General features: G+C 41.5%; 1 protein-coding gene across 5 annotated transcripts in view; it reads left to right on the top strand.

The window, feature by feature from the left end:
• LOC131906578 (uncharacterized) overlaps window positions 1-14,734 on the top strand; it is a 65,543-nt gene extending 50,809 nt beyond the window's left edge. For 4 of the 5 annotated variants that reach the window (XM_059257189.1, XM_059257187.1, XM_059257188.1 and 1 more), the window contains 2 exons: window positions 13,958-14,064; window positions 14,514-14,734. In XM_059257189.1, the coding sequence (XP_059113172.1) occupies window positions 13,958-14,035 (78 nt within the window). In that variant the 3' untranslated portion in view covers window positions 14,036-14,064; window positions 14,514-14,734. Of the gene's footprint in view, window positions 1-13,957; window positions 14,065-14,513 lie in introns of those variants that run through there. The other variant, XM_059257190.1, reaches the window with a different exon arrangement.
• The last annotated feature ends 11,874 nt before the right edge of the window (window positions 14,735-26,608 follow it).

The following is a 26,608-nucleotide window of genomic DNA, read 5'->3' as shown; positions in this document are numbered from 1 at the left end:
ATCTTATGTGCTCAACTATTAAACTCTTAAATGTGATTAGTAGAAAATGTTAAGAATCTATAAGTAGCCGGGCGGTGGTGGCGTATGCCTTTAATCCCAGCACTTGGGAGGCAGAGCCAGGCGGATCTCTGTGAGTTCGAGGCCAGCCTGGACTACCAAGTGAGTTCCAGGAAAGGCGCAAAGCTACACAGAGAAACCCTGTCTCAAAAAACCGAAAAAAAAAAAGAATCTATAAGTTGCTAGGTCAATGGGAGAAAATAAAACTGTCTTCCTTTTTCCTGTGGCTTCTATCTGTCCAAGCTATCTGCCGTTTTTCTGCAGGGTGGGGGAAAGTGTGCTCAGTCGCTAGGCAACCTGTGTACAGCTAGATGCCTCTGGCGATAGTTAAAGGGAGATCTGGAACTAGAGGTAAGGTTTGGGAAAGTAGGAAGTAAAGCTTAATTGGCACATCCGCCAGGCCTTCTCAAATGGGTAGCCTGGATGCTTAAGTCTGTTCTTAGAAAGTATGGAGGTATCTCTGATAAGGTACTTTCCTCCATCTGGGGATGGACCTGGCCGGATGCTGCCAATGATGATAATTACAGGGAGGCTTGAACTGGGGTTCTGGCTGAGCATAGCTGTCAGCACAGAAAGTTATCTAACTATTCCTAGAAGTGGTTAGGTAAGGAGTTAGAGGTCTATAAAGTTAGTAAGGCTGTAAGAAAGGAGGGTCCAAGCTAAATTGTGTAATTACTGAACATCCACCTGACCTAGGCGGTGTCTCCTTGTGGAATTTACCTTAAATCAGGAGACTTGCATGTGAACTGTTATTACTGCTAGTCCTTGAAAGTGGCCAAGGGAAATATCTGATTCCAGAGAAAGCCTTTCCTGAGGCTGTTCTCCAAATACCTGGAATGTCCAGAAAGTGATCAGTCCACACTGTTAGTCCTTCTTAGGGAAAAGTCAATTGGGAAAACTATGAAGGCACACATGATTTTCATAACAGAATACAGCTGATATATAACAAGCCAAGTAACACCAAAAACTCCTTGGGATTTGGCTTCCTCTGGAGGAAATCCTTGATCCCTCCAGGTAGTGACTTTGCAATAACCAGCTGAGTTCTTATGATAGATTCCTGTGGCCTGCAGCAGAAAAAAAACAAAAACAAAAACAAAAACAAAAACAAAAACAAAAAAACCCAAACATGATCCAAGACTACAATCTCAGGCATCCCCAAGATCAAGTGAGGATTGGCAATTAGTGCAAATTATTCAACACTTTGTCAAGCCAGAAAGGTGAGGGCCAGGGCATGCATAGCAGGAGGACTGCCCAGGGGTCTGACAGCATTCAAAGCTTCATCAAGCTAGAGAATGAAGCAGGGTGTATGCAGCCAAAGGACACAGACCAAGGATGGGGGTCCAACAGCAAGAATGACTGCAGTCACGGGAAATGGCTAGAAGTGGAAGCCTGCGATGGGGGCTGGCCATAGCTGATGAAGGCCATGGACGAGTATACCCCCAATCCTGGGGACACCAGAGGGGTGCCGGATGATCAATGGTCATTTCCCATGGGTCCAGGGTACTGTTTACACTGGCTGGAAAACGAAAACTCATCAACTGAAGCAGCCAGTGTTGTGTGAAGCAGTCTGGCAGCCAGGCAAATGGAAAGGTGGGCAATCATAGATAAAGCAAAAACTCAGTACAGGGTTCCAGGCACAGAGCCTGCTTGGTCTCAGCACCAACATTATTAATTAATTAATTAATTAATTAATTAATTAATTATTTTCATTTTTTTATTGAGAAAATTTCTATTCACTTTACATACCAACTACAGATTCCCCACCTCTCTCTTCCCACCCTCCAACATTCCTCCCCAAACCCACCCCTCATCCCCACATTTTCCAAATCAAGGTCTCCCACAGGGAGTCAGCAGAGCCTGGCACTCTCAGTTGAGGCAGGTCCAAGCCCCTCCCCACTGCACCAAGGCTGTGTAAGGTGTCACACCCTAGGCATTGGGCTCCAAAAAGACTGCCCATGCACCAGGGACAGATTCTGATCCCCCTGCCTGGGGGACCCCCAAACAGTTCGAGCTAAACAACTGTCTCCCATAACCAGAGGGCCTAGTCTAGTCCTATGAGAGCTCCATAGCTATTAGTCCACAGCTCATGGGTTTCCACTAGTGTGGCTGGTCATCTCTGCACGTTTTCCCATCAAGATCTCGATGTCCCCTGCCCACAGAATCCCTCCTTTCTCTCATTGGTTGGATTCCCAGAGCTCAGGCTATTATCTGGCTGTAAATCTCTGCATCTGCTTCCAATCACTCCCTGGATGAAGGCTCTATGATGATAGTTAGGGTATTTACTAGACCAGTCACCAGAGTAGACCAGTCTAGGCACCCTCTCGACCATTGCCAGTAGTCCAATGTGGGATCATCCTTGTGGATTCCTGAGACCTTCCCCAGCACCCTGCCTCTTCGTATTCACATGATGTCTTCATTTATCATGATATCTCTTTCCCTGCTTTCCCACTATGTCCCTGTTCCAGCTAGACCCTTTCATTTCCTTATGTTCTCATTCCCCATTTTTTGCCCTCCATTACCTCCCTCATCTATTTCTCCTTTGCTGGGCTATCTATATGTCTCTCTTAGTGTCCCTCCCTGTTAGCTAGTATCTCTGGAGCTGTGGGTTGTAGTTGGGTTATCTTTTACCTTACATTTAGTATCCACTTATGAGTAAGTACATACTGTATTTGTTCTTCTGAGTCTGGGTTACCTCACTCAGGATGATATTTTCTAGTTCCATCCATTTGCCTGCAAACCTCATGATGTCATTGCTTTTCTCTGCTGTGTAGTACTCCATTGTGTATATGTACCACATTTTCTTTATCCATTCTTCAGTTGAGGGACATTTAGGTTGTTTCCAGGTTCTGGATATTATGAATAATGCTGCTATAAACATAGTTGAGCATGTGTCCTTGTGGTATGATTGAGCATTCCTTGGGTGTATGCCCAAGAGTGGTATAGCTGGGTCTTGAGGAAGACTTAGTCCCAGTTTTCTGAGAAAGCGCCATACTGATTTCCAGAGTGGTTGTAAAAGTTTGCATTCCCACCAACAGTGGAGGAGTATTCCCCTTGCTCCACATCCTTTCCAACATAAGCTGTCTTCAGTGTTTTTGATCTTTGCCATTCTGACAGGTGTAAGATGGTATCTCAGAGCTGTTTTGATTTGCATTTTCCTGATGACTAAGGATGTTGAGCAATTCCTTAAATGTCTTTCAGGCATTTGAGATTCTTCTGTTGAGAATTCTCTGTTAAGCTCTGTGGCCCATTTTTTAATTGGATTGTTCAGTATTTTGATGTCTAGCTTTTTGAATTCTTTATATGTTATGGAGATCAGCCCTCTGTCAGATGTGGGGTTGGTGAAGATCTTTTCCCATTCTATAGGCTGTCATTTTGTCTTATTGACTGTGTCCTTTGCTCTACAAAAGCTTCTCAGTTTCAGGAGGTCCCATTTACTAATTGTCGATCTCAGTGTCTGTGCTACTGGTGTTATATTCAGGAAGTGGTCTCCTGTGCCAATGCGTTCAAGAGTACTTCCTACTTTCTCTTCTGTCAAGTTCAGTGTAACTGGATTTATGTTGAGGTCTTTGATCCACTTGTACTTGAGTTTTGTGCATGGAGACAGATATGGATCTATTTGCAATCTTCTGCATGTTGACATCCAGTTATGCCAGCACCATTGTTGAAGACACTTTCTTTTTTCCATGGTACAGTTTTGGCTTCTTTGTCAAAAATCATATGTTCATAGGTGTGTCGGTTAATGTCAGGGTCTTCAATTCGATTCCATTGGTTCACATGTTGGTTTTTATGCCAGTACCAAGCTGTTTTTATTACTGTAGCTCTATAGTAGAGCTTGAAGTCAGGGATTGTGATGCCTCCAGAGATTGTTTTATTGTACAGGATTTTTTTGGCTATCCTGGGTTTGTTTTTCCCATATGAGATTGAGTATTGTTTTTTTCTAGGTCTGTGAAGAATTGTGTTGGGATTTTGATGGGGATTGCATTAAATCTGTAGATTGCTTTTGGTAAGATTGCCATTTTTACTATGTTAATTATACCTATCCATGAGCATGGTAGATCTTTCCATTTTCTGATATCTTCTTCAATTTCTTTCTTCAGGGACTTAAAATTCTTGTTATAATGGTCCCTTGCTTGCTTAGTGAGAGTTACCCCAAGGTATTTTTTTTAAATTTTTATTTTGCAAGGTATTTTATATTATTTGTGGCTATTGTAAAAGATGATGTTTCTCTGATTTCCTTCTCTGCCCATTTGTCATTTGTATATAGAAGGGTTACTGATTTTTTGAGTTAATCTTGTATCCTGCCACTTTACTGAAGGTGTTTTTCAGTGGTAGGAGTTCCCTGGTAGAATTTTTGGGGTCACTTGTGTAGACTATCATATCATTTGCAAATAGTGAAAGTTTGACTTGTTCCTTTCTAATTTGTATCCTCTTGATCTCCTTTAGTCATCTTATTGCTCTAGCTAGAACTTCAAGTACTATATTGAATAAGTATGGGGAGAGTGGACAGCCTTGTCTTGTTCCTGATTTTAGTGTAATCCCTTTGAGTTTCTCTCCCTTTACTTTGATGTTGGCTGTTGGCTTGCTGTAAATTGCCTTTATTATGTTTAAATATGTTCCTTGTATTTCTCATCTCTCCAAGATCTTTATCATGAAGGCGTGTTGGATTTTGTCACAGGCCTTTTCAGCATCTAATGAAATGATCATGTCATTTTTTTCTTTCAGTTTGTTTATATGGTGTATTACATTGACAGACTTTCCTATGTTTAACCAACCTTGCATCTCTGAGATGAAGCCTACTTGATCATGATGGATAATTGTTTTGATGTGTTCTTGGAATCTGTTTGTCAATATTTTATTGAGTATTTTTTCATCAATTTTCATGAGGGAGATTGGTCTGTAGTTCTCTTTCAAATGTATTTGCTTATGTTATATTGCACTTATTCTTCATTGTAATAATAAATATTCCATAATTTGATGTCTAGACAGTCATGTTTTGTTCATGATTCACATAGTTCTTTTTAGGATGTTCAGGAGGGCATTTGATTTCATTTTAGCTGTGTAACTCATGGGCATGCAGTCATCTAGCAGCTCAGCTGGGGTTCACTAACATGTCTGTTATTTGAACTTGCTAGTGATGTGTTAGTCTAGCCTTCTTCACAAGGTAGAAGAAGAGTTTTCAGGAACTAGAGAGGTTGATGCTTACTAATGTCCCATTTGTCAAAGATTATTATACTAAGGTCCAATTGAAAATTAATTTAGGAGGTACCTATGAGATGCAATATCTGATCAAGTACAAAAGTTAAGAACAAAACTGGGTAGTGGTGGTACATGCCTTTAATCCCAGCACTAAGAAGGCAGAGACATGTAGCTCTCTATGATTTCAAGTCCAGCATGGTCTACAAAGCAAGTTCCAGTGCAGACAAGGCTACATAGGGAAACCCTGTCTTGAAAATCCAAAATAAAAAAATAAAAAACATTAATTATGAAAGGATCTTATTGGTTATGTGTGATACTGTTAATTAAAACTGAACATAACATCACTCACAAAGACATTATTTTTGCCAGGTGGTGGTGGTGCATGTCTTTAATCATAGCACTCAAGAGGCAGAGGCAGTTGGACCTCTGTGAGTTCAAGGCCAGTCTGATCTACAGAGTGAGTTCCAGGACATCCATGAGTTAGTTATATAGGAAAATCTAGTCTCAGAAAACCAAAAAAAAAAAAGATTTTTTGCCCCGGCCAGCAGGGCTTCAATGGGAACTTGATCACCCTAAGGACGGAATGATAGGGACAGGAGACACAAAGGAATACACCAAGACAAGATTCTGATCAAGGTGCAACTTTATTTTTCTCCAGGAGGGTTTGTATAGTTCCTGCAGGGCGGGGGGGGGGGGGGGAGCAGGAAGCTGTTATCTGTATAGGGTGGGGCAAGCTAACAGGATGTTTGTGTAGGATGTTTATGCAGGATGTTGACTGGGTGAAAAGGTCAAGGGCTCCGACTCAATGTCCTATCGCTAGGCAACCTGACCTTAAGATGTTCTAGTTCCCTGTCTTATTGGGGGTCTGTATTTTTCCATTAACTAGAGATTCTGTCCTTGTCCCTGACAATTTTTTTTGGCTTTAGGCACTCTTTGAATGCATTGAAAACATAGTCCGAAAGAATTGAACAAGATACTGCTGTTGGTTGTTTTTTACTCTTTTTGAGGGTCCACCACCCAGCTCCCAAATAAATTTATACACAGAGGCTTATTCTTAATTATGAATTCCCAGCCTTCACTTGACTTCATTTCTTGCCAGCTTTCCTTAACTTAACTTATCCCATCTACCTTTTGCCTCTGAGCTTTTCCCATTCTCTTACTTCTGTATCTTATTCTTACTCCATGGCTTGCTGTGTGTGTAGTTGGGTGGCTGGCTCTTATGTTCTCCCCTTCTCTTGCTCCTAGCTCTCAGCTACCTCCTCCCAGTTTTCTCCTCCTATATATACTCCCTGTCTGCCAGCTCCACCTGTCCTTTCTCCTGTCTTACAATTGGCCAGATTTTTATTACCCCGAGTTGTTTTACACAGGCACAGTAACACAGCTTCACAGAGTTAAACAAATGCAACATAAACAAAAGTAACACACCTTAAAATAATATTCTACTACATTTCCCCTTTTTATCTAAATAAAAACAAAGGTTTTAACTTTAACATAGTATAACTACATACAACAAAAACAGTTATCAAGTAAGAATTAATTTACAACATTCAGTCCACTTGTAGTTAGCATATTCAAAGAAAATAATGCATTATTTATTCTATCTTAGTGAATCTAAAATTTTATACCTAATTTACTATCTATTGTAACTAAGAACAACTGCAACTATAACTACTTAGTCTTCAACTCCATCAAAGGTAGATGTAATATTATCTAACAACTGCCTGGACAGTCACCCAAAGTTCTTGTGCAATGTTAGGGTATCCATCTTCAGCATACCGGCCTAGAATATCTGGCAGACTTTTATATGAAGCAGGAATTTTGGACTGTCCTGCGTTGTTTTAGCAAAGTTTGTCAGTCACTTTCCTCTGTGTCCCGCAGAATATCTGGCAGACTCTTCTGTGAAGCAGGAATTTTGAAGGACTGTTCTGCTTTGTTTTGGCAAAGTTCAACAGTCTTCTTCCTGTGTGTCTTGCATGTCCAGTCTGCTCAGCACACTGTCATCAGTCAAAGGCAAAAACACTTTCTTTGCCCAATGGCTAAACTTGTTACAATGAAAGCAAATTCCATAAGGAGTTTCTTCAATGCCCATTATCTTCTCTGAGGTAAATTAGTGCTATCAGGAGCAGATGTGTCTCATTGTCATAAAAAACTTTAACAAAACATTTTAAATGCCATATTCTGTAAGTCTTTGAAAGGTTTTAAGACCATCTGTAGAGTCAGGTGGTGGTGATGCATGCCTTTAATCCCAGCACCTGGGAGGCAGAGGCAGGTGGATCTCTGTGAGTTTTTAGGCCAGCCTGGGCTACAGAGTGAGTTCCAGGAAAGGCACCAAAGCTACACAGAGAAACCCTGTCTTGAAAAACCAAAAAAAAAAAAAAAAGAGAGAGAGAGAGAGAGAAAGAAAAAGATCATCTTTTAAAAAATATACCTAATTAACCTAGAAAACATACCTAACATATCTACAAATTTGATTGTTATAAATGACTAACCACAACCTTATATTTCCTGTTTATCCTATATAGTTTATTTTTAATTTTTTACTTTATAATTTAATTTAATTTTACATATCAGCCACGGATTCCCCTGTCCTCCCTCCTCCTGCCACTGCCCCCACCCTCCCCCCAGCCAACCTCCCCCATTCCCATCTCCTCCAGGGCAAGGACTCCCCTGGGGGTTCAGCTCAGCCTGGTTAATTCAGTCAAGGCAGGTCCAGTCCCCCCCTCCCTTCACCCAGGCTGAGCAAAGTGTCCCTCCATAGGCCCCAGGTTCCAAACAGCCAGCTCATGCACTAAGGACAGGTCCCGGTCCTACTGCCTGGGCGCCTCCCAAATACTTCAAGCTAATCAACTGTCTCACTTATCTAGCAGGCCTGATCCAGTTGGGGGCTCCTCAGCTATTGGTTCATAGTTCATGTGTTTCCACTAGTTTGGCTATTTGTCCCTGTGCTTTTTCCAATCATGAACTCTACAATTCTCACTCATACAATCCCTCCTCTTTCTTGCTGATTGGACTCCTGGAGCTCCACCTGGGGCCTGGCCATGGACCTCTGCATCTGCTTCCATCAGTTATTGGATGAGAATTCTAGCATGACAGTTAGGGTGTTTGGCCATCCGATCACCAGAGTAGGTCAGTTCGGGCTGTCTCTTGACCATTGCCAGTAGTCTATTGTGGAGGTATCTTTGTGGATTTCTGGGGACCTCTCTAGCACTTTACTTCTTATTCCCATGGGGTCTTCATTTATCATGGTCTCTTTTTCCCTGTTTTCCCTCTCTGTTCTTGATCCAGCTGGGATCTCCTGTTCCCCTAAGCTCTTTCCCTTGACCCTTGCCCTTCATTACCACCCCCCATCCAGTTTGCTCATGTAGATCTCATCCATTTCTCTGTTGTTGGGCGATCCCTGTGTCTTTCTTAGGGTCCTCTTTACTAGGTAGCCTCCCTGGAGTTGTGAGTAGCACTCTAGTCATCCTTTGTTTTACATCTAGTATCCACCTATGAGTGAGTACATACCATGTTTGTCCTTCTGAGTCTTGGTTACCTCAATCAGGATGATTTTTTCTAGATCCATCTATTTGCCTGCAAACCTCATGATGTCATTGTTTTTCTCTGCTGAGTAGTACTCCATTGTGTATATGTATCACATTTTCTTTATCCATTCTTCGGTTGAAGGGTATCTAGGTTATTTCTAGGTTCTAGCTATTACAAACAATGCTGCTATGAACATAGTTGAGCATGTGTCCTTGTGGTATGATTGAGCATTTCTTGGGAATATGATACAGTTTATAATAACAGCTTTCAAAAACTAGAATTTTACCTTACCTTTTTAAATAAACTGCATAGGTTTCAATACTTTAAACAAGAATAGAAGCATATATACAATATGTTGTAACAAAAATAACCTTAAACTTTTATGAATATACAAAAATTTTTTTTTTGGTTTTTCAAGACAGGGTTTCTCTGTGTAGCTTTGCACCTTTCCTGGAACTCACTCTGTAGCCCAGGCTGGCCTTGAACTCACAGAGATCCGCCTGCCTCTGCCTCCCGAGTGCTGGGATTAAAGGCATGTTCTACTACCACCTGCTCAAAAATCCTTTAAACAAGAGTAGAAACATATGTACAGTGTAACAAAAACAACTTTAAATTTGTATCAACATTCTATATTCCCCTAAAAGGATAACAAACATCCATAACCCATCAAATAATCAAAAGCCACTCCCTGCCCTGGATTCTTGGGAATGTTGGCATAGTTTTCTCCATACATTTTCCTGCTGTCTGTGGATGAAGTATCTTTAGGGTCCCAGAGAGAAATTTTTGAGATAATGACCAAGTCCTGGGAAGACCAGTAGTAACCTTTGTCAAGTCTCAGGAGGTCTCACCTGATCAAACCTGATCCATATTAACCTTGACGGAATCCACAGCCTCTCATCTCCAGTGGGAACAAAACTCCAAAGCATTTTTGATTTCCATTTGATAAATATATTTTTGAATTTGTTTTAAGTTAAGGTGTGGGATGACTCATCCCTAATAGGCTTGAGGGCCAGCCGGCTCAAACAAGTAAAAAAGATACTTTCTGAGAGTCAACCTGGGTCTGCCTAAGGGCCTTAGCAATAGCAGCCGAAACATGATATGGAGATGACCTGGACCAATAAAAGGCAGCCATGTCACACCAGCAGATGCATATTCATCAGACCTTCCCCTAGGGTGGGGTGGAGGGTATATAAGGGTTGCCTCTTCCTGAATAAACTGAGCTTGTTTCGACATTCTCCCGGAGTCTGTGTGGTTTGACTTTGTGCCTACTTTCCCCCGCCCCCCCAAAGGGAACAACATCAAGGACCCTGCCACATCTGGTGCCAAAACCAGGACATTTGGTACTGGAACAGGGTCTGTTTGTCTCCCTTTACTTATGTGAGGCACTGGTTGAGCAGGCCCCTTGAGTGGTGTATTTTGGTGAGTAGGCCCCTCTATGTTGTGTAAGTTCAGTCCCTTCAGCAGGTAAATGCTGGGACCCCCACTTTCTTCTTTCTGTTTGTCTTGTTTGTGAGTCTGTCTGTACAGTAGGGTGGCACATACTTTTGTTCAGGCTTGCCTAACGTTTCCATATAAGGGATGGACCCCTCAGGAAACAGAACTACAGTCTGACTATTTTTAGTTGTTTATGTGTGTATGTTTATGTGTGTGTGTGTGTGTGTGTGTGTGTGTGTGTATGTATATATGTATGTGTTTGTGAATACATACATGTGCTTGTGGGTTATGATGCCTGGATAGATGGCTCAGCAGTTAAGAGTGCTTGCTGCTTCTCTTGGAAGGCGGAAACCTGATCTTTGGATGAGAGCTCTGTTCCTGGCCAGAAAAAGGGAAGTGGCCCCAGGAGTAACTCTCCAATTGTTTGTTATGCCCATTTTGTTGGCCATAATTGCTAGCCTAAAGTTATCCTCTACTGAGGCCCACAATAAGCACTGCCAGAAACAATGTAACACCAACTTATCTATCGCCTTCATTCCATCCATGACTGATATTTCCTCTGCCTCTTCTGACAAGGAGAGGCATGAGAATAGGCATAAAGTAAAGTAAAGGGATGGAAAGAGAGAGGAAATGCTTGCAGCAGCACCCAAGCCTATGCTGGCAGCACCTCTCTTGTTCTCCCATGCTTCGAGTGGCTACCCTCTCACTGCAGTATCCACAGAGTGATTTGCCTGGATGTCTACTTGCTGAGCTACCTCCCAGCCTATTCCACCTATGGTGCCGCACATGCCCACCATGGCATTTCCAGTTAATGTGGGCCCTGATATGGCCAACCAGCCATGCATACCTGCCCCTCTTGCAGACCTGTTTTGTTCTGTATGTAAGGCTGCTAATGAATCAGGTCCTAACTTCACATATTTTGAGCAAGTCCTATGATAATGGGCAATACATTTACAGACTTATTATGACTGGCAGCATTTGATGAAGGCTGTATTGGAGCCTATGGTCTTCCTTAATTGGCAAGCTGCGTATGATGACCAAGCCAAGGCTCAAGCTCATTTTAATATACAGTACATCACTGTTTCTCTTGAGGTGCTCAAGGGCCAAGAACCATATGTCACAAAAGCCCAAATTGGACAACATGCTTATTTACCTACCTTGGGAGACACCATTGCCCTTGGTGCATTGGAGGGATCCCATCACCATTCAATGGCAACCCCCTGCTCCCCTGTTAACCCGGGGGTGAGGGTATGCTTGCATTTTCCCCCAGAATACCACCACACTGATATGGGTACTCTCCAGAGATGTGCGTCCAGCAACAGACCAAGAGACTTTGGCCAAAGAAGAAGTGTCAGAGGGGTAATGTATGATTTGCCCTGCTACTGTGGCATTAGTAAATGTCATGTTATCACTGGCATGTGACCCTAGATATAAGCAATTGCTTCACCCCCTACAAGGTCGCTAATGCATCACCAGAAAGACTTCGACTGACACAATAAATGTGACTAGGGTCCCATCCATGTCCTTGAGACTAAATATTTGACTAATCCTTCTCTTGTTCAAATATCTACTGCAACAGGTTCACCAACAGAAGGTGGCCACAAAGGCAACCCTACAGATTTTATTGGCTCTCAGATACCTAGATCAAAGTCCTCCTAGAGAGATAATGCATGCATGGCTCACTGAGATATAGAAGGCTACTGCCTAAAGCCCACCACCCAGACAGCTCTCCAGGACTGATGCTCTTCCAGGGCTGGTAGTCAATGATGGATACGAGCTTGTTTGGCAAGCCAATCAAAAACAGGCACAGTCCATTATGCTGAGCTCTCCTGAGGTGGGGTCAACAAAGTTAGGGCAATGCACCCTAGCTCCCACTGGGCATGTCCTATAAAATAATAAAAAGGGGTGGATATGTGGGATGACTCATCCCTAACAGGCTTGAGGACCAGCCAGCCCAAACAAAAAGATACTTTTCTGAGAGTCAACCTGGGTCTGCCTAAGGGCCTTAGCAACAGCAGCCGAAACATGATATGGAGATGACCTGGACCAATAAGAGGCAGCCATGTCACACCAGCAGATGCATATTCATCAGACCTCCCCCTAGGGTGGGGTGGAGGATATATAAGTGTTGCCTCTTCCTGAATAAGCTGAGCTTGTTGTTTCGACATTCTCCCAGAGTCTGTGTGGTTTGACTCTGTGCCTACTTTCCCCCGCCCCCCAAAGGGAACAACAGCATAGGATCCTGCCACATTAAGGCATTTCTAAAGTATGTAGATTGATTCAATTTAGCAGTCCAGTTCACAATCCAGGTGTCCTAGCAGCTGTCTTTTGCTTCTTAACAGTCAAAAAATTCAAAATCAACACATATGGGATCCAAACTACCTGTGTATTTCCTATCTGTACATGGCTTCTTATTTTTTATTCTCTCTTTAAAGACTTTATAAACTATTCATTTCTTTTTCTATGACTATACTCTTCTCCTTTTCTTAAGCCTACATACATTGTTAAACATGCTGTAACCTGCTTAGAGGTTTTTCCATTGAGATCTCTTTTACTGCATACCTCTAGTCTTTTTGAACCATGTGAGCAAACCTTAGACTGATAAGGTACACCTGAATTCACATATGTGGCTCTCCACTGGCTCTGCCTGCTTCTTGGATTATGAAAGCCAAGTGGAAAGCCAGTTGGAGGTTTGTCTGACCAGGAGCTGCATTCAACCTTCCTAGAGGTCTAGAATGCCAATGCTTGCACTGTGGTAAGCTTTTTTACTTAGCTTTTTGTTTCTACTTAACTGCTCAAGGCTCAGTGACTGGCAGAAGTGGTCTGGTTGAAACTATTAAAGGAGCCATACCCCTCCCCAATTTTTTTCTTAAACCCTACTTGGAAATATGGCCCACATTGGAATGCCAAATTGTTGTTGTTTGTTTTAATCTTTTTTGAGGGGCCTTCCACCCCTCTATACATATACTATACATGTACTGTGACATGCATGTCACAAAAGGGCACATAAATAATAATAGCAATAATAAATCTAATATAAAGTTGATGAAGAATATTGATATGCCTATCTCACAGAATTTTCAGTTTTACTGGAGCTGTATATCAATAAAAATTATGTTGATTTCTATATTCTATAAACCCAAAATCTGTGTTAACATTGTGTTAAGATAAAAAAAAGCAAATATGCTTACTCTAATTTGCTTCTAAATTTATTTAACTCAGTTGTGCTCTGTTATTAGCTGCCTATGTCTAAACATGAAAAAGAGCACCAGACTTTAGTTACAGAGATTATAGTGCAGTACTAACACTTGCCTCTAAAATAAATATGTTTTTGTCAGATGACTTGCAGGGTACAGAGTCAGAAACTGAGGCCAAATAAGAAATCCAGCATCTTCCCAAAGAATCCATTAAAGCCTGGAAGCTAACTAGAGCAAGTAAACAAAAATGCTTTGAACTCAAGGTGAGGTCAAGGTCACTGCAACTCCCTGGGTCTTATGAAGGCAGCACAGTGTGATCTGATGGCACAGAACTCAGAGCCTGGAGGCAAGGCAGTGTCTCCAGAGCCAGGGCTTTGCTAGCCTTGTTCTCAGGCATTCACTCAACTTACCAGCTTTCATTTCAGGTGGTAGGTAAGATGAGAACTGTTACAGTTGGCCACCTTCCTTCTTTGTGATTGTGAAGAGCATTAAAAGTTCTCACAGCAAATGACCTCCATTGTTAATTGTTAATTATATTCTAATTTCAGGCTGAATGTACCTTCTCTGAAGTGCTTGGGATCAAAAGTTTCAGACTTCATAGCATTTCATATTTCATATGTTTTTAGATGTGAGATGCCCAATCAACCAATGCAAGGTAAGCATGGGGCACACAGGATGGGGGTGGTAGTGGTGATGGTGATGGGGGTGGTTGTGGTGGTGCTGGTAAATTTAGCTATATATATAGAGAGTGAATTGAGTTATAATGTCACTACTCACTTTTGATGGGATTTATTTAACAGTTTTCAGGCAAGATTCAGGGTATGGAATCTTCTGTGCCAAGCACTGGCCCAGCCAGCAGGGTCTTCAACGGGGACCTGAAGGGAGGGCCAGCAAATGAGAGGGATGTGAGACACAAAGAATGAGAGCAAGATAGGATGTCTGATCAAGCTCTAAAATTTTATTTTCCTCTTAAGGCATAAGCAAGGGCAAAGGGGGGTATAAACAGGGAGGGGACTTTAATCATGGGTTGTTCAGGTAGCAGGGAATGTTGCTCTGGGGGTTAACTATCTACTCTTACCTAACTACCTAATTGCCTAATTGCAGCTCGGTCACCTGATTTCTGAGAAGAGGTTCTGGTATTTATGAGAAGAATTGCTGGTGCTATGGATGTAAGGATTAGGTCCTTAATTACGTCATCAGCCTGCGACGGCATCCCAGCCTAAAAAGTGGGTGGGCCCTCTGTGTGCCCCCTTCTTCTCTTCTGCTCTCTCCTTCTGTTTGTTCTCTCTTCCCCCCTCTTCCCTCTCTCTCCCAATAAAGCTCTAAAACGGTAACCATGGCCTATGATTCTTCCAACCAGCACTCTCCTCCACTAGTATGGCTGCTGTGGGTGGCGGCCAGCCATGAGCAGCATGCCGTTTAACCAACATTGGTGCCGTTCAGACTCAGATACACCACTGAGCACCAAGGACCTGCTGTGATTGCTGCCACCTGCCGCCTCTTCCCCCATCCAGTGAGATGCACATCCCTTGCTGCCTCCACTGGACCCCCACACAGCTACCGCTGCCATCATCACAGTGAGTCTGCTGTTCTCACGGCTGTAGTCTGAGCTATATTCTTTGTGACAGACACCCTGGGGGTTGTCCTCGGGCTGTACTGGCAAGGGCAGGTACATTTTCACTCCTGACAAGGGGGTAAATGGTGTCTAGGGTTCAATGGTGGACCAACTGCAGTACAGCTGAGCCCTCACCTTCCCTTAATGAAGAGGAACGGTGACTTGAGCTGATTCATGGATCTCTCCACTCTTTGGGGATGCCCAAGATTGTAGTCTGATCTCAGTTTGTTATTTTAATTTTTTATTTTTCTCTCGGCTACAGCCATGAGACAAAGGGGCGGACACATTTACCACCTACATTGGTGGATAGGGGCAGGCACTGGTAAACCTGGCCACATAACAGCGTAAACCTGGCTGCATAACACCATAAACCTGGCCACATAACAGCAGGAACTTCTGCCAACGAATGGGCAAATAAGAGTTACTTTATCTCCAAGCTTTCTGCTAACGCTCTGAAACCCTTCTCCTTCCCCACTTCTGTGTCTGCCATGTGTAACTTTTTCTGTTTGACCTCCACCGGCAGTAGGCAGGCTCAAATGGGCGGGCTTGGGAGACTTCTACTGACTCTCGTTCTAACTCACCTTAACTCCACCCACTCATTCTCAAATTGCCTTGAGAAGCACAGACAGGTCTGGAAGCGGCTAAGATCCATACAAATAAGTTTACAGTAGTCAGGATGGCTCTTAAACCAAAAATCAGCTTATAGCCTCAGACAAGTCTTCCAAAAGGATTGGTTTATAGTCTGCCTCCTGGCAGATCTTCCAAAAGCTGTCCTTAAGCCACCAATCATCAGGAAAAAAAATTCAGGACATGGAGCAAAATCTGTCTCTTGTTCCCCACACCTCCCCAACTAAAACTTAAGCATCTGGGGAGCAAGGCTCCTGACCCCACAGGCATAAGTCATCTGTGACATTTGAGGTGTGCCAGGGAAGAGATAAAAGCCCAAAAACAAAATTGCCAAGTGCTGGCACTCGCTGACTCCCAAAAGCTGTTGGGTCCCTGTTTTAAGTGAGGAAAAGGCCATGGGCTAGTGAATGCCCTGCCAGGCCATCAACATCCTTGTTAAAAGTGCTGCCTAGAAAGACAAAGAGTCAGCTGACTGCCCCCAGATGCCAAGACGAATGGGTACATCAAGGTAAGACCTTCAGCAGACCCAGAACGCAGCAGGGAAGCGATCCATTTCTTTCCTTCTGGACACCAGAGCCATTGACTCAGTCCTGGGAGTTTTGGGATGCCACCTCTCCTTTACTGTCAGGTACAGAGGACAGCCTTACCACCTCACCTGATTTAATTGCACTTTCAGAGTTACTTAATGAAAAAAGATTTCCACCTAAAATAAGAGCTCATTGCTTCACTCCAGATCCACTGCCTATGTTTCTTATGTGCATACAGACAGGGCCCTGATCTTTGCTTTGTCCTTAATTCCAAAAAAAAAAAAAAAATTCTCATGCACCACAAGCTTTTCTCTTCCCAGCTCCCTGTTCTAACTCACTGTTCAGCTAATGGTACAGGACCACCACAGAACTGGAGTCCAGAGATCATCAAGTAAGAAACTGTAACAGCTAAAAGGTATTTACACCCCCAGACCCAAAAACATCTGGGTGCTACAAAAAGACTTTAATGTAAACATCTATTACTGTAAAATGCTTTTAACAATTGATCACTTGTCTCCTGGATGCCAAACTAATAAAGAAAACAGGTGCTTTAAAACAATCTGTCTCTGATAAAGCTTAACATGTTTCAAAATCCATCTGGACAGGCCGGATCTACCAACATAATAATAACGATTCTTTTCTCTCTCTAAGCTTTTTTCTGTGTCACCAGCATCTTGTCAAACAAAAAGTTCCCAGTCACAGCCAAGAGGGATACATATCTCCAGAGCAAATGGATAACAGACAGCATCCCACAACTCTTGTCTACCTCTGATGACTCCCTTTCTCTATTCCCCCAAGAGCCAACCAATGTCCAAAAGTCAGTTGGAAGCAGTTTTTGAGAGGAACAATGCTCCTATTCCCATCTACCTGTTTTTTTTTATAATAAGGGAAAGTCTGGGATGTAAGGATTAGGTCCTTAATTATGTCATCAGCCTATGATGTCCCAGCCTAAAAAAGTGGGTGGGCCCTCTGTGTGCCCCCTTCTGCTCTTTCCCCTCTCTCCTTCTGTCTGTTCTCTCTCCTCCCCCTCTCTCTCCCCTCTCTCTCCCAATAAAGCTCTAAAAAGGTAATCATGGTCTATGATTCTTCCGAGCAGCATTCTCCTCCGCCTGGCATGACTGTTGCGGGTGGCGGCCAGCCACGAGCAGTAGCCATCCATGAGCAGTGTGCTGTTTAACCAACAATGGAGACTTAAGCAAGGCCTAGATCTAGAAAAAGAAGAGAGAAGCCCAAATATGGCAGCATGTGTGTCAAGGGTCACTTAGGCTTATGGCTCCTGTCAAAGCACAGTGTCATACATGGAGGAAAGAAAAATACAAGTCTGAGATCAGCCTTGGTAGCTAGACAGAAAGAAAGAAAGAAAGAGAGAGAGAGAGAGAGAGAGAGAGAGAGAGAGAGAGAGAGAGAGAGAAAGAGAGATAAAATGAAAGATTAAAATCTCATCTTGGCCACTTCTATTGACATCTTGACCACTTCTATTGACATCTTGACCACTTCTATTGACATCTTGACCACCTATGACTACCTGTTGTTATCCCAGGGGGAACTATCTTGTTATACTTATATTCTCCTCCTGTAACCCACCTATTTTGCCTGCCAAATCCTCCATTTGGAAATACCCAACCCTTGATCTCTGAAGTCCTAAATTCTTTTCATCCTCACATCCAATGCTGACCTCTTGAACCCCACCGTAGGGAGAGGCAGTCTGGGTATAAGTGATGGGTCCAGGAATATAAAAATATAAAATTGTAAACCTTAAAGAGTAAAACCTGACAGTTATCAGCTCTGTCAACAGCTAAAGGTTAACTTCTAACAATGGCTCTCTACTTTACAACCAGCTTCTCTGTCAACAGCCAGGGGTTACCTTTTAACGACAATCCCTTTGCCCCTATAGCCAGCCAGCAACCGCCATGGACCAAGGTTAACTTTTAATAAGTTGTTCTACATGACCTTCAACTTCACATTGTTTCGTATCCTTCTCTGCTATGGGAAATCAGCTATGTCAAGAAAGCTGAGGTTACACCCTTAGTTGTGTCAATAAAGCTCCAGGGTTCTTGTAAACACCATTGAGCTGAAACCTTGTAAGCAAAAGTTGTAAACTACAATATGTCTTTAAGCTTTACCTCAAAATTATAAAAATTTCTTTGTCCATGCCTAATGCTTACTTCTTGCTATAAAAGGGGCCCCAAAGCCGCCCCCATTGCCATAGTTTCAGAAGTCCAAACTCTGGGTGTGGTCTCAACTAGCTAATAAGTTTTCAGCACCCTGGAATAAAGTTTGCTTCTGGTTTCTTAGACTTTGATGTTCTGTCCCCCATTTTTTTTGTGATCCCTTGTACCAAAAACACAAGAATGAAAAAACTTTCTTAAATTAATTTCTTTCTGTAGTTACTGTATTCATGATGATTTGGGTCAGTGGTCTTTCTCCTCTCATCTTTGGGGTTAACAGCTCTCTGTGCACAGAAACACTGCTTAGATAACTCATGGCACTGTTGCATGTGCTTCCTTAAACATAGTATGCTAACACAGATAGGCATCTTTTTTGTTATTTGTAACTCAGAAGCTTTGGATCTTAAAAGAATTATCTGATATTTTCCTCCTTCCATTCTTAACCATTTGTTAGCCTTTTACAGAAATCCAGTTTCAAAATGTTGAGTGAAAATAAAAAAGACAATGAAAGTGTCAGGGATTATTGTTTGTGGTCATGTGAAAATAGACACAAACTACACAGAATTCTTACTCTTACTTTTTTTTTGTTTTTTTTTGAGACAGGGTTTCCTCTGTGTAGCTTTGTGCCTTTCCTAGAACTAATTCTGTAGCCCAAGCTGGCCTTGAAATCACAGAGATCTGCCTGACTCTGCTTCCCGAGTGCTGGGATTAAAGGCGTGCACCACCACTGCCCGGCACAGAATGCTTACTTCTAAGAGGAGGCTATGGGCATGTGATGGGAGCTTTATGGGCAAAACTAATATTTCTGATTTTTTGACCCTGAAATAGTTAAACATTCCAGTAAACTTTGCCCAATGTAATTTCAAACTGTCCTGATTGTGCTCACCTGAAAAATCCAATTTTATAAGCGGGCAGTCAAGCTGTTTCATCTACTTTCTGGGTCACTGGAACCCCATAGTATTTAGCTAGTTTGCAGTACTACTGTCATAATCCAAGCCTGTGTCAGAGCAAGGCAGTGATTTTTACAGAAGACTGCAATTCTCTTAAACAAGAGTGAAAAATTAAACTGAGCTTTTTTATGTGTTTTAGAGCACCATGAAAAAGGATAATTGTTTAAATATCAACAAAATCTTAGGACAAGAAATGAGAATTGAAAGCTAAGACACTGAAGATAAAATAAGGATTTCTGCTCTCAGAGTTTGTGGCATGGATGAAAATAGTTTTCAAACACTTGATAGCACATCTGCCTTCAGATTTAATGGCTTAACTAAGAAGTTCATACTACTTATGATTTTCAGAAAGTTCTGAGTTTCATGAGATACTATTACTATTATATTTTTTTTAACATATCAAATCTCCTTGGAATATATTAAATAATTAAAGTTAACTTCATTTTTTTGTTTTATAGACTCATATGAAGTAATTTTTTAAATCATGTAAGAGAGTGAAAACCGAAGTTAGGCTCTCAGAAAAAAATTCCCTTTGTATAAATTATCTTTGAAAACATGGTGGGCTTCTTATTTAGTAGAAATGTACCCAACACATACATATATAAAATATGTATACTATATTATATATTATTATATTATATATAATATGTGTACATTGTAATATATACTATATGTGCATGCGCGCGTGCGTGCGCGCGCGCGCGCGCGCACACACACACACACACACGTGTGTGTGTTGTGTGTAGACATATCTGTGGGCATGTACCTGCTCTGGTGCATGTGGAGAGATTAAAGGACCACTTAGAGAAGTGAATTCTCTCCTTCTACCAAGTGTGTGCTGAGGATCCCACTCAGGTTGTCAGACTTGACAGCAGACACATTTTACTCCCGTTCCATCTCAGTGGTCCCAAGATGTGTGTGTTTAGTTAGACTCACACACAACACTGAAACTTTAAATGGTTCTGACATAATCTCACTCTTACTTTAAGATTCATAGTACTAAAACTCTCACCTATTTTAGTATTTAAGATGTAAGATATAAATATATTCTAAAATTTACCTTTTTCATTTTATTATTATTAAGAAATATTCTATTTATTTTACATGCCAACTGCAGATTTTCCCCTCCTACCTTTTTCCGCCCTCCTACCTCCCCCCCAACCCTCCTCATTCCCACCTCGTCCAAGTCAAGGTCTCCCTTGGGGTGTCAGCAGAGCCTGGTACATTCATTTGAGGCAGGTCTAAACCCCTCTCCCCTGCTCCGAGGCTGCACAAGGTATCACACCTTAAGCACTGGTCTCCAAAAGTCCTGCTCATGCACCAAGGATGGATCCTGATCCCCCTGCCTGGGGGTCCACCAAACAGTTCAAGCTAAACAACTGTCTCTCCTATCTGGAGGGTCTAGTCCAGTCTCATGGTGACTCCACATCTATGGTCCACAGTTCATGTATTTCCACTAGTTTGGCTGGTCTTCTCTGTATGTTTTTCCATCATTATCTTGATGTCCCTTGCTTATAGAATCCCACCCCTCTCTGTCATCGATTGGAATCTTGGAGCTTGGCCTGGCGCCCAGCCGTGGATCTCTGCATCTGCTTCCATCAGTAACTGGATGAAGGCTCTAAGATCACAGTTAGAGTATTGGTTAAAATATTAAGGCAACTCCACGTAGTTAAAAGGGAGGTTTATTTTGTGGGGTAACTTACAAGTGAAGGGATAGGTTACAGGGTCTTGGAAAGGTGTAGCACAGTCTGGTGGTGTTCTATGGAGAACTCTGCTTGGTCTATCTCCAGAATCCAGTATCCAGGAACCAAGAACGCTAGCCCATCCAGATCTCAGGTCTTCAAGGGTCCTCCCTCGGCTCCACCTTGTAGGTGTGACAGTTACCGAAGCCTCAATGGGGGTGGTACTTCCAGATCAAAGTTGGAATGGCTACCCACTACATTAGGGTATTCACTACCCGAGTAGACCAATTCAGGCACCATCTCGACTATTGCTAGTAGTCCAAGGTGGGGTCATCCTTGTGGATTTCTGGGAATTTCCCTAGCACCCTGTTTCTTCCTATTCCCATGATATGTTGGTATCTCTTTCCTTGCTCTCCCACTCTAAAATTCACCTTTTAAAAAATGGAGTTAATAATGAGAGCAGGACTGTGAAAATTCAAGTGTTTTTCACATCTTCCATCTGTTTCTATATTTCTAATTTGAGCTTTCAAAGTCCCAGACCTTAACCTTGAAAATGAAACCATTTAAGTTGTTTCATTTTTATCACATGAAGATGTTAAAAACACTACAGAACACATTAAAGATTTTCAATAAAAATAACATTCTTATAATAACAAATGCATTTGACTTTTGATTTAAAAAATCAGATTTAATGTTACTTTGATTTGCAAACATTGATGTCCATATGTGGTTTCAAGTCTTTGAAAATTAGACTGCAAAAATTTTTGAAATAGGATCTATTGTTTTTCCAGCGTTAACTGTGCAGTAATTTGATCATATAGGAACTGGTGCATTGGTGGGGGGGGCTATCAAATCACCAAGGTGCTGTGAAACAAATTAACTTGAAGTTATTCAAGACAGATGATTGAAGAATCAGATTGATTTTAATTTTAATGATATTTATCTGTCTTATATTGATCTGTCTTATATGGCATCTTTTGGGAAACATAAGAAGGGCCTATAAGATATATATTCATTGAATATGACTCACAAACTGTTTTGTGTGATTCTTCTGATTTCAGAGCATACTTTTAAGGTTTCAGAATTACTAAAAATGGATTTTATTTATGTGGTGGCAATGAAATAAATTATATATATTGTTTGAAATTAAATTTTTAAATAAGAGAGTATTTATAAAGATGTTGTTGTGTATTAATGTGTGAAAATGAGATAGAAGCTGAAAAGAATTTTTTTCTTTTTTAATTTTAGGATGTACAATCATATATTTAGCATTTGTTGCCATTTGTAAATTATATTAAGAAATACTAGCAAAGAAAAAATAGTTTATATTATCATTTTCCTACCAAATGAAGATTTAAAAATATATATAGTATTTCCCCCTAAATTCTTTTCAGTTATTATTCCTTCAGCATTCCATATGCATATACAAAATACCATGGTGCATTTGCTTCCTCCAACATTTCCTGGAAAATAATACTATATAAAGAAGCTAAAATAACCAGCCTTATTAGGAATGGTGCTAACAATACTCAAGTTCAATTGGAACACCATTAAGTAGAAAAACATCATTGTAAGTCATCAGTGTGGTATTACCTTCAAAAGGTCATATGGTCAATGGAAAATTTAAAATGCTATCTTTCTCTCGGCTGCTGGAGTTGTTGGTGCTGTTCTGTCATTATGTAAGAAGTTTTATTAAATGATTGAACACTCAAAAATTCTCATTACCTCCAAAGAATACATTAAATGCCAAACCTACTCACAGAAGGCAAAGATGCTACAGAGAGAAACAACCATTCTGACAATAGTTGAACAAAAATCAAGTTGTAAAGCTATATCCTGAGTCAATTCTGTTTCTTTGCTTCCCTTCTGTTATTGGTTGGAAAACTGAGACAGAACTCTCTTAAGCTAACTAAAGGATATTTAAATAATTTATTTTTAATTACATGTGTGTGCACATGTCTCTGTGTGTCTGCATATGTATATAGTTTCTCTCTCTTTCCCTTCCTTCCTCCCTCCACCCGTGTTTGTGTGTGTGTGTGTGTGTGTGTGTGTGTGTGTGTGTGTGTGTGTACAAGAAGGCCAGACCTCTTGCAATTGAAATTATCGAAGGGTGTGATGAACTGAACTTGGGTGCTCTGGAAGAGCAGTGAGTGATCTTAACTGCTGATCCATCTCTCCAGCCTCACTAAAGAGGCTTCAACAATCAAACATTAAGAAGTGAAATATGCTGGGTGGTGGTGGCACACACCTGTAATCCCAGTACTTGGAAGACAGAGGCAGATGAGTTAAAGGCCAGCCTGGTCTACAAAGCAAGTTCTAGGACAGACAGAGCTGTTGCACAGAGAACACCTATCTTGAAAAAATAAAACAAAAAAAGTGGAAGGTATAAATGTACACAACAATACCCTTTCTTCCTTGGAGTTCACTTTCTTTGATTTTACTTTAAGCTCTTTAAACAAGGTGGATCTACAATCTCTCTCCATTGGTTCATTCAGTATTCCAAAATTACAGTGTTTATCTGAAAATTCCCTTGGAAATTGACCTAAATTTGAGTTCCTTTGAAGTTCTGTGAATTATTTCAGAATAATTCACAAACACTGTACTCAGTTGTCATTGTGACTTCTTGTGGACATGATTATACTATGGAAAGAAATACCTCTGTCCTTTTTCTTTTTTTTCTTTTTTTATGTTGTTTATTTATTATGCTTACAGTGTTCTGCTTGCATGTATTCCTGCAAGCCAGAAGAGGGCACAAGATCTCATTATAGATGGTTGGGAATTGAACTCAGAACCTCTGGAAGAGCAGTCAGTGCTCTTAACCTCTGAGCCATCTCTCCAGCCCCCTCTGTCCTTTTTCAATGCTCACTTTCTACAAGACAATGACCCATCTTGAATGTTCTAGGCAGTCTTCAGAACCCATGGAACTTTATTAAATATTTGGGAAAAGCCACAGCTCCTCCCTAATGTCCTCACAAATCTCTAGGATGAGAAAGAGCCTTTCACAAGCAGTGAGGTCTGAGGTGTGAGCAGAAGGCAGTGCCTAGATCATTCTCAACTAGAACAGTACCAGGCCATATGTTAGGATTCTGCCATTCCAGTTGCATGACCACACATGCTCAGTTCAGTAGCTAAGCAAGGGGTCTTATGTCCAATGTCATCAGTGTGCTGCATGATCATGCAAATGCAGCAGCACAATCACGCAATCAGCACGTGAGTGTCGAAGCTCCATAAGCCCACCTGCACATGTGCAGGGTGCAATAAAATCCAGACACAGACTCCTCCATTCTCTTCTCTCTGTTCTCTCCTCCCCTCCTCTCTCTCCTGCATGTGTGTCTCCTCCAGGCCTGGCGACACCCCCTTCCTCCTAATAAAGCTCTGATACTGGGTTTTGTCATGTCTCATGACCTTTTTACCTGGTAATGGTGCCACTTATTATTTTTAAAACCAACACCACAGAGCGCTTAAAATAGCAGAGAGTGAGGGGGTACAGGTTAGAACCCCAGACATGTTGCTGTGAGTTCTGTAACCAGATAGCTCAATGGTAAATATTCCAAAACTAATGTGTGTTCATTTCACTGTTTTACATTTAAATGAAGACCGAGAAAATTATTTTTACTACAAAGAGAATTGGCAGGAAAGGAAGCTTTAAAAGTTTGGAAGGGCTGGAGGGATGGCTCAGAGGTTAAGAGCACTGACTACTCTTTCAGAGGTCCTGAGTTCAATTCCCAGCAACCACATGATGGCTCACAACCATCTATGATGGGATCTGGTGCCCTCTTCTGGCCTGCAGGCAGAACATTATATATCTAATAAATAAATCTTTAAAAAAGTTTGGAAACCACAAGTACATATAAAATCTCCATCCAAGAGAATGAGGCATAACAAAGGGGTTGAATTACTTATATTTACAAAGCAAGATGCTTAATTTGTAATAGGACATTTCAAATTCAAATACAATACACTAGTAAATTGTTTTATTGAAATATGTTAAAAAATTGAAGCTATAATTTGAAGAGATAGCTGGCCCTATTTCTCTCATAAATGGCAACCCAAACATTCTTCTGGCCATATTAGAATAAATAAGAAGTTCATTTGTTTGTTTGTTTTTCAAACTGTGATTCAAAGAAACTTCATGATTAGGCAATGGTTCTTTGGTACAGAGAATGAAATTTACATTGACGTATTTTTACTTCCTTTTGATATGATATATGCTATTTCCAATGTTTTCAATTCCAGCTAGTTTTCCAACTATTAAACCAAATGAGGCTATTTTATATAGTCTGATGTGTTATTATTAATATTTCAAGGGACCTGAAAAAAAACCCTGTAGGTTAGAGGTAAATAAGGAATTGAACAAGCATGCTTGATAAGCTTAACTGAAGTTCCTGATGACTTAAATACTCACAGAAGGCCCTGGCTTCTAGTCTCTGTGTCAACAGGAAAATAAAATATTCATTCCTTCAAAACATTGAGTGGATAATGTATGTTGGTACCATGTTGGACACTGTTCCTTCTTCAGTCCACTATTGGACATATAACTCACTGTTAGAGAGAAATATTTTGGAAAATATTAAAAATAGGAAGAACCAGTTTAGAGGATGGAATAGTTAAAAGGTATGAAAAACTGAGCTGGTAATCTAATATTTAGGGTAAGAGAACTACACCGAGGAGAGGAGAGGGGCCTCAGAAACATAGCCTTCCTCTTTGGCTTTGCCTGAGGACTTATCACATTTTCAGCCCTAATAAGGCTCTAGCAGGCAGTAGAGAAACTGGGGGCTCTGCCAGTTGGAGAATTCTACCAATAGTTTTCCTTTTCTTTTCTATTCCCTGCCCTTTTCATCCAGTATCAGGACTAAATGTGCTGGAAAGTAAATGATCTCTCCGTTTCAGCTGCCATGCTTTCTCCCTCTCCCCTTTCCTCCACAGTACAACTTTGCTCTTGAATAAGCAAGCCCCTCCATGAGCCCTTAGCAGCCCTTGCACATTTGAGAAGACTTCCATTTTCAGCTTGACAACTAGAATTTACCTGCAAGATAAGGATCTTGATCTTTAGGTGTTGTTGATGCCACCATCATTCCTTCCTTAGTCTCTGGGTAACAATAATAGTAAAAACACTTTGGGAAGCAGGCAGCTCAGAACCGGCTGGTTCCTTGCTTAGGAAGCATGCTTTTTGTAGAGGGATAAGGTTACAGCTACAATTGCACAACTCCAGCCATGAGGTCAGTGAACAAGCTGCTCCCCGCACTTAACCCCCGTAAGGAGGGTCTCCCAGATCTGTGAAAGCAGGGGAAGTAGCTGATTTTTCTTGAATACAGAAGCTAATTGAACACCCCATGTGCTCTGGGGCTCTCTTGCAACTGCTTTCATTCTCAAAGTGTAGGAGCCTAACAACAGTCTGCAGAACTCAATCCCATTTATTTTGAGGAACTTGAGAAGGGAAAGGAAGGGGAGGAGAAGATGGAAGATGGGGCCTGTATAAGTCTGGATCCTCAGGGGACAGACTGGGTGGGTTCTGAGCCACAGGGAGGCATGTGATTGGGTGTGACCTTCAGTCTGCCAGTTTCACAGGCACAGGAGGCAGGAATGGGAGTGGGTGGAGGAGAGAATAACTAGACCTATGGCCCAGCGCG

This window comes from Peromyscus eremicus, chromosome 3 (genome assembly GCF_949786415.1).
Source record: "Peromyscus eremicus chromosome 3, PerEre_H2_v1, whole genome shotgun sequence".
NCBI lineage: Eukaryota > Metazoa > Chordata > Mammalia > Rodentia > Cricetidae > Peromyscus > Peromyscus eremicus.
Note: the sequence above shows the minus strand (reverse complement) of the source record. Positions and strands in the feature narration are given on the sequence as shown.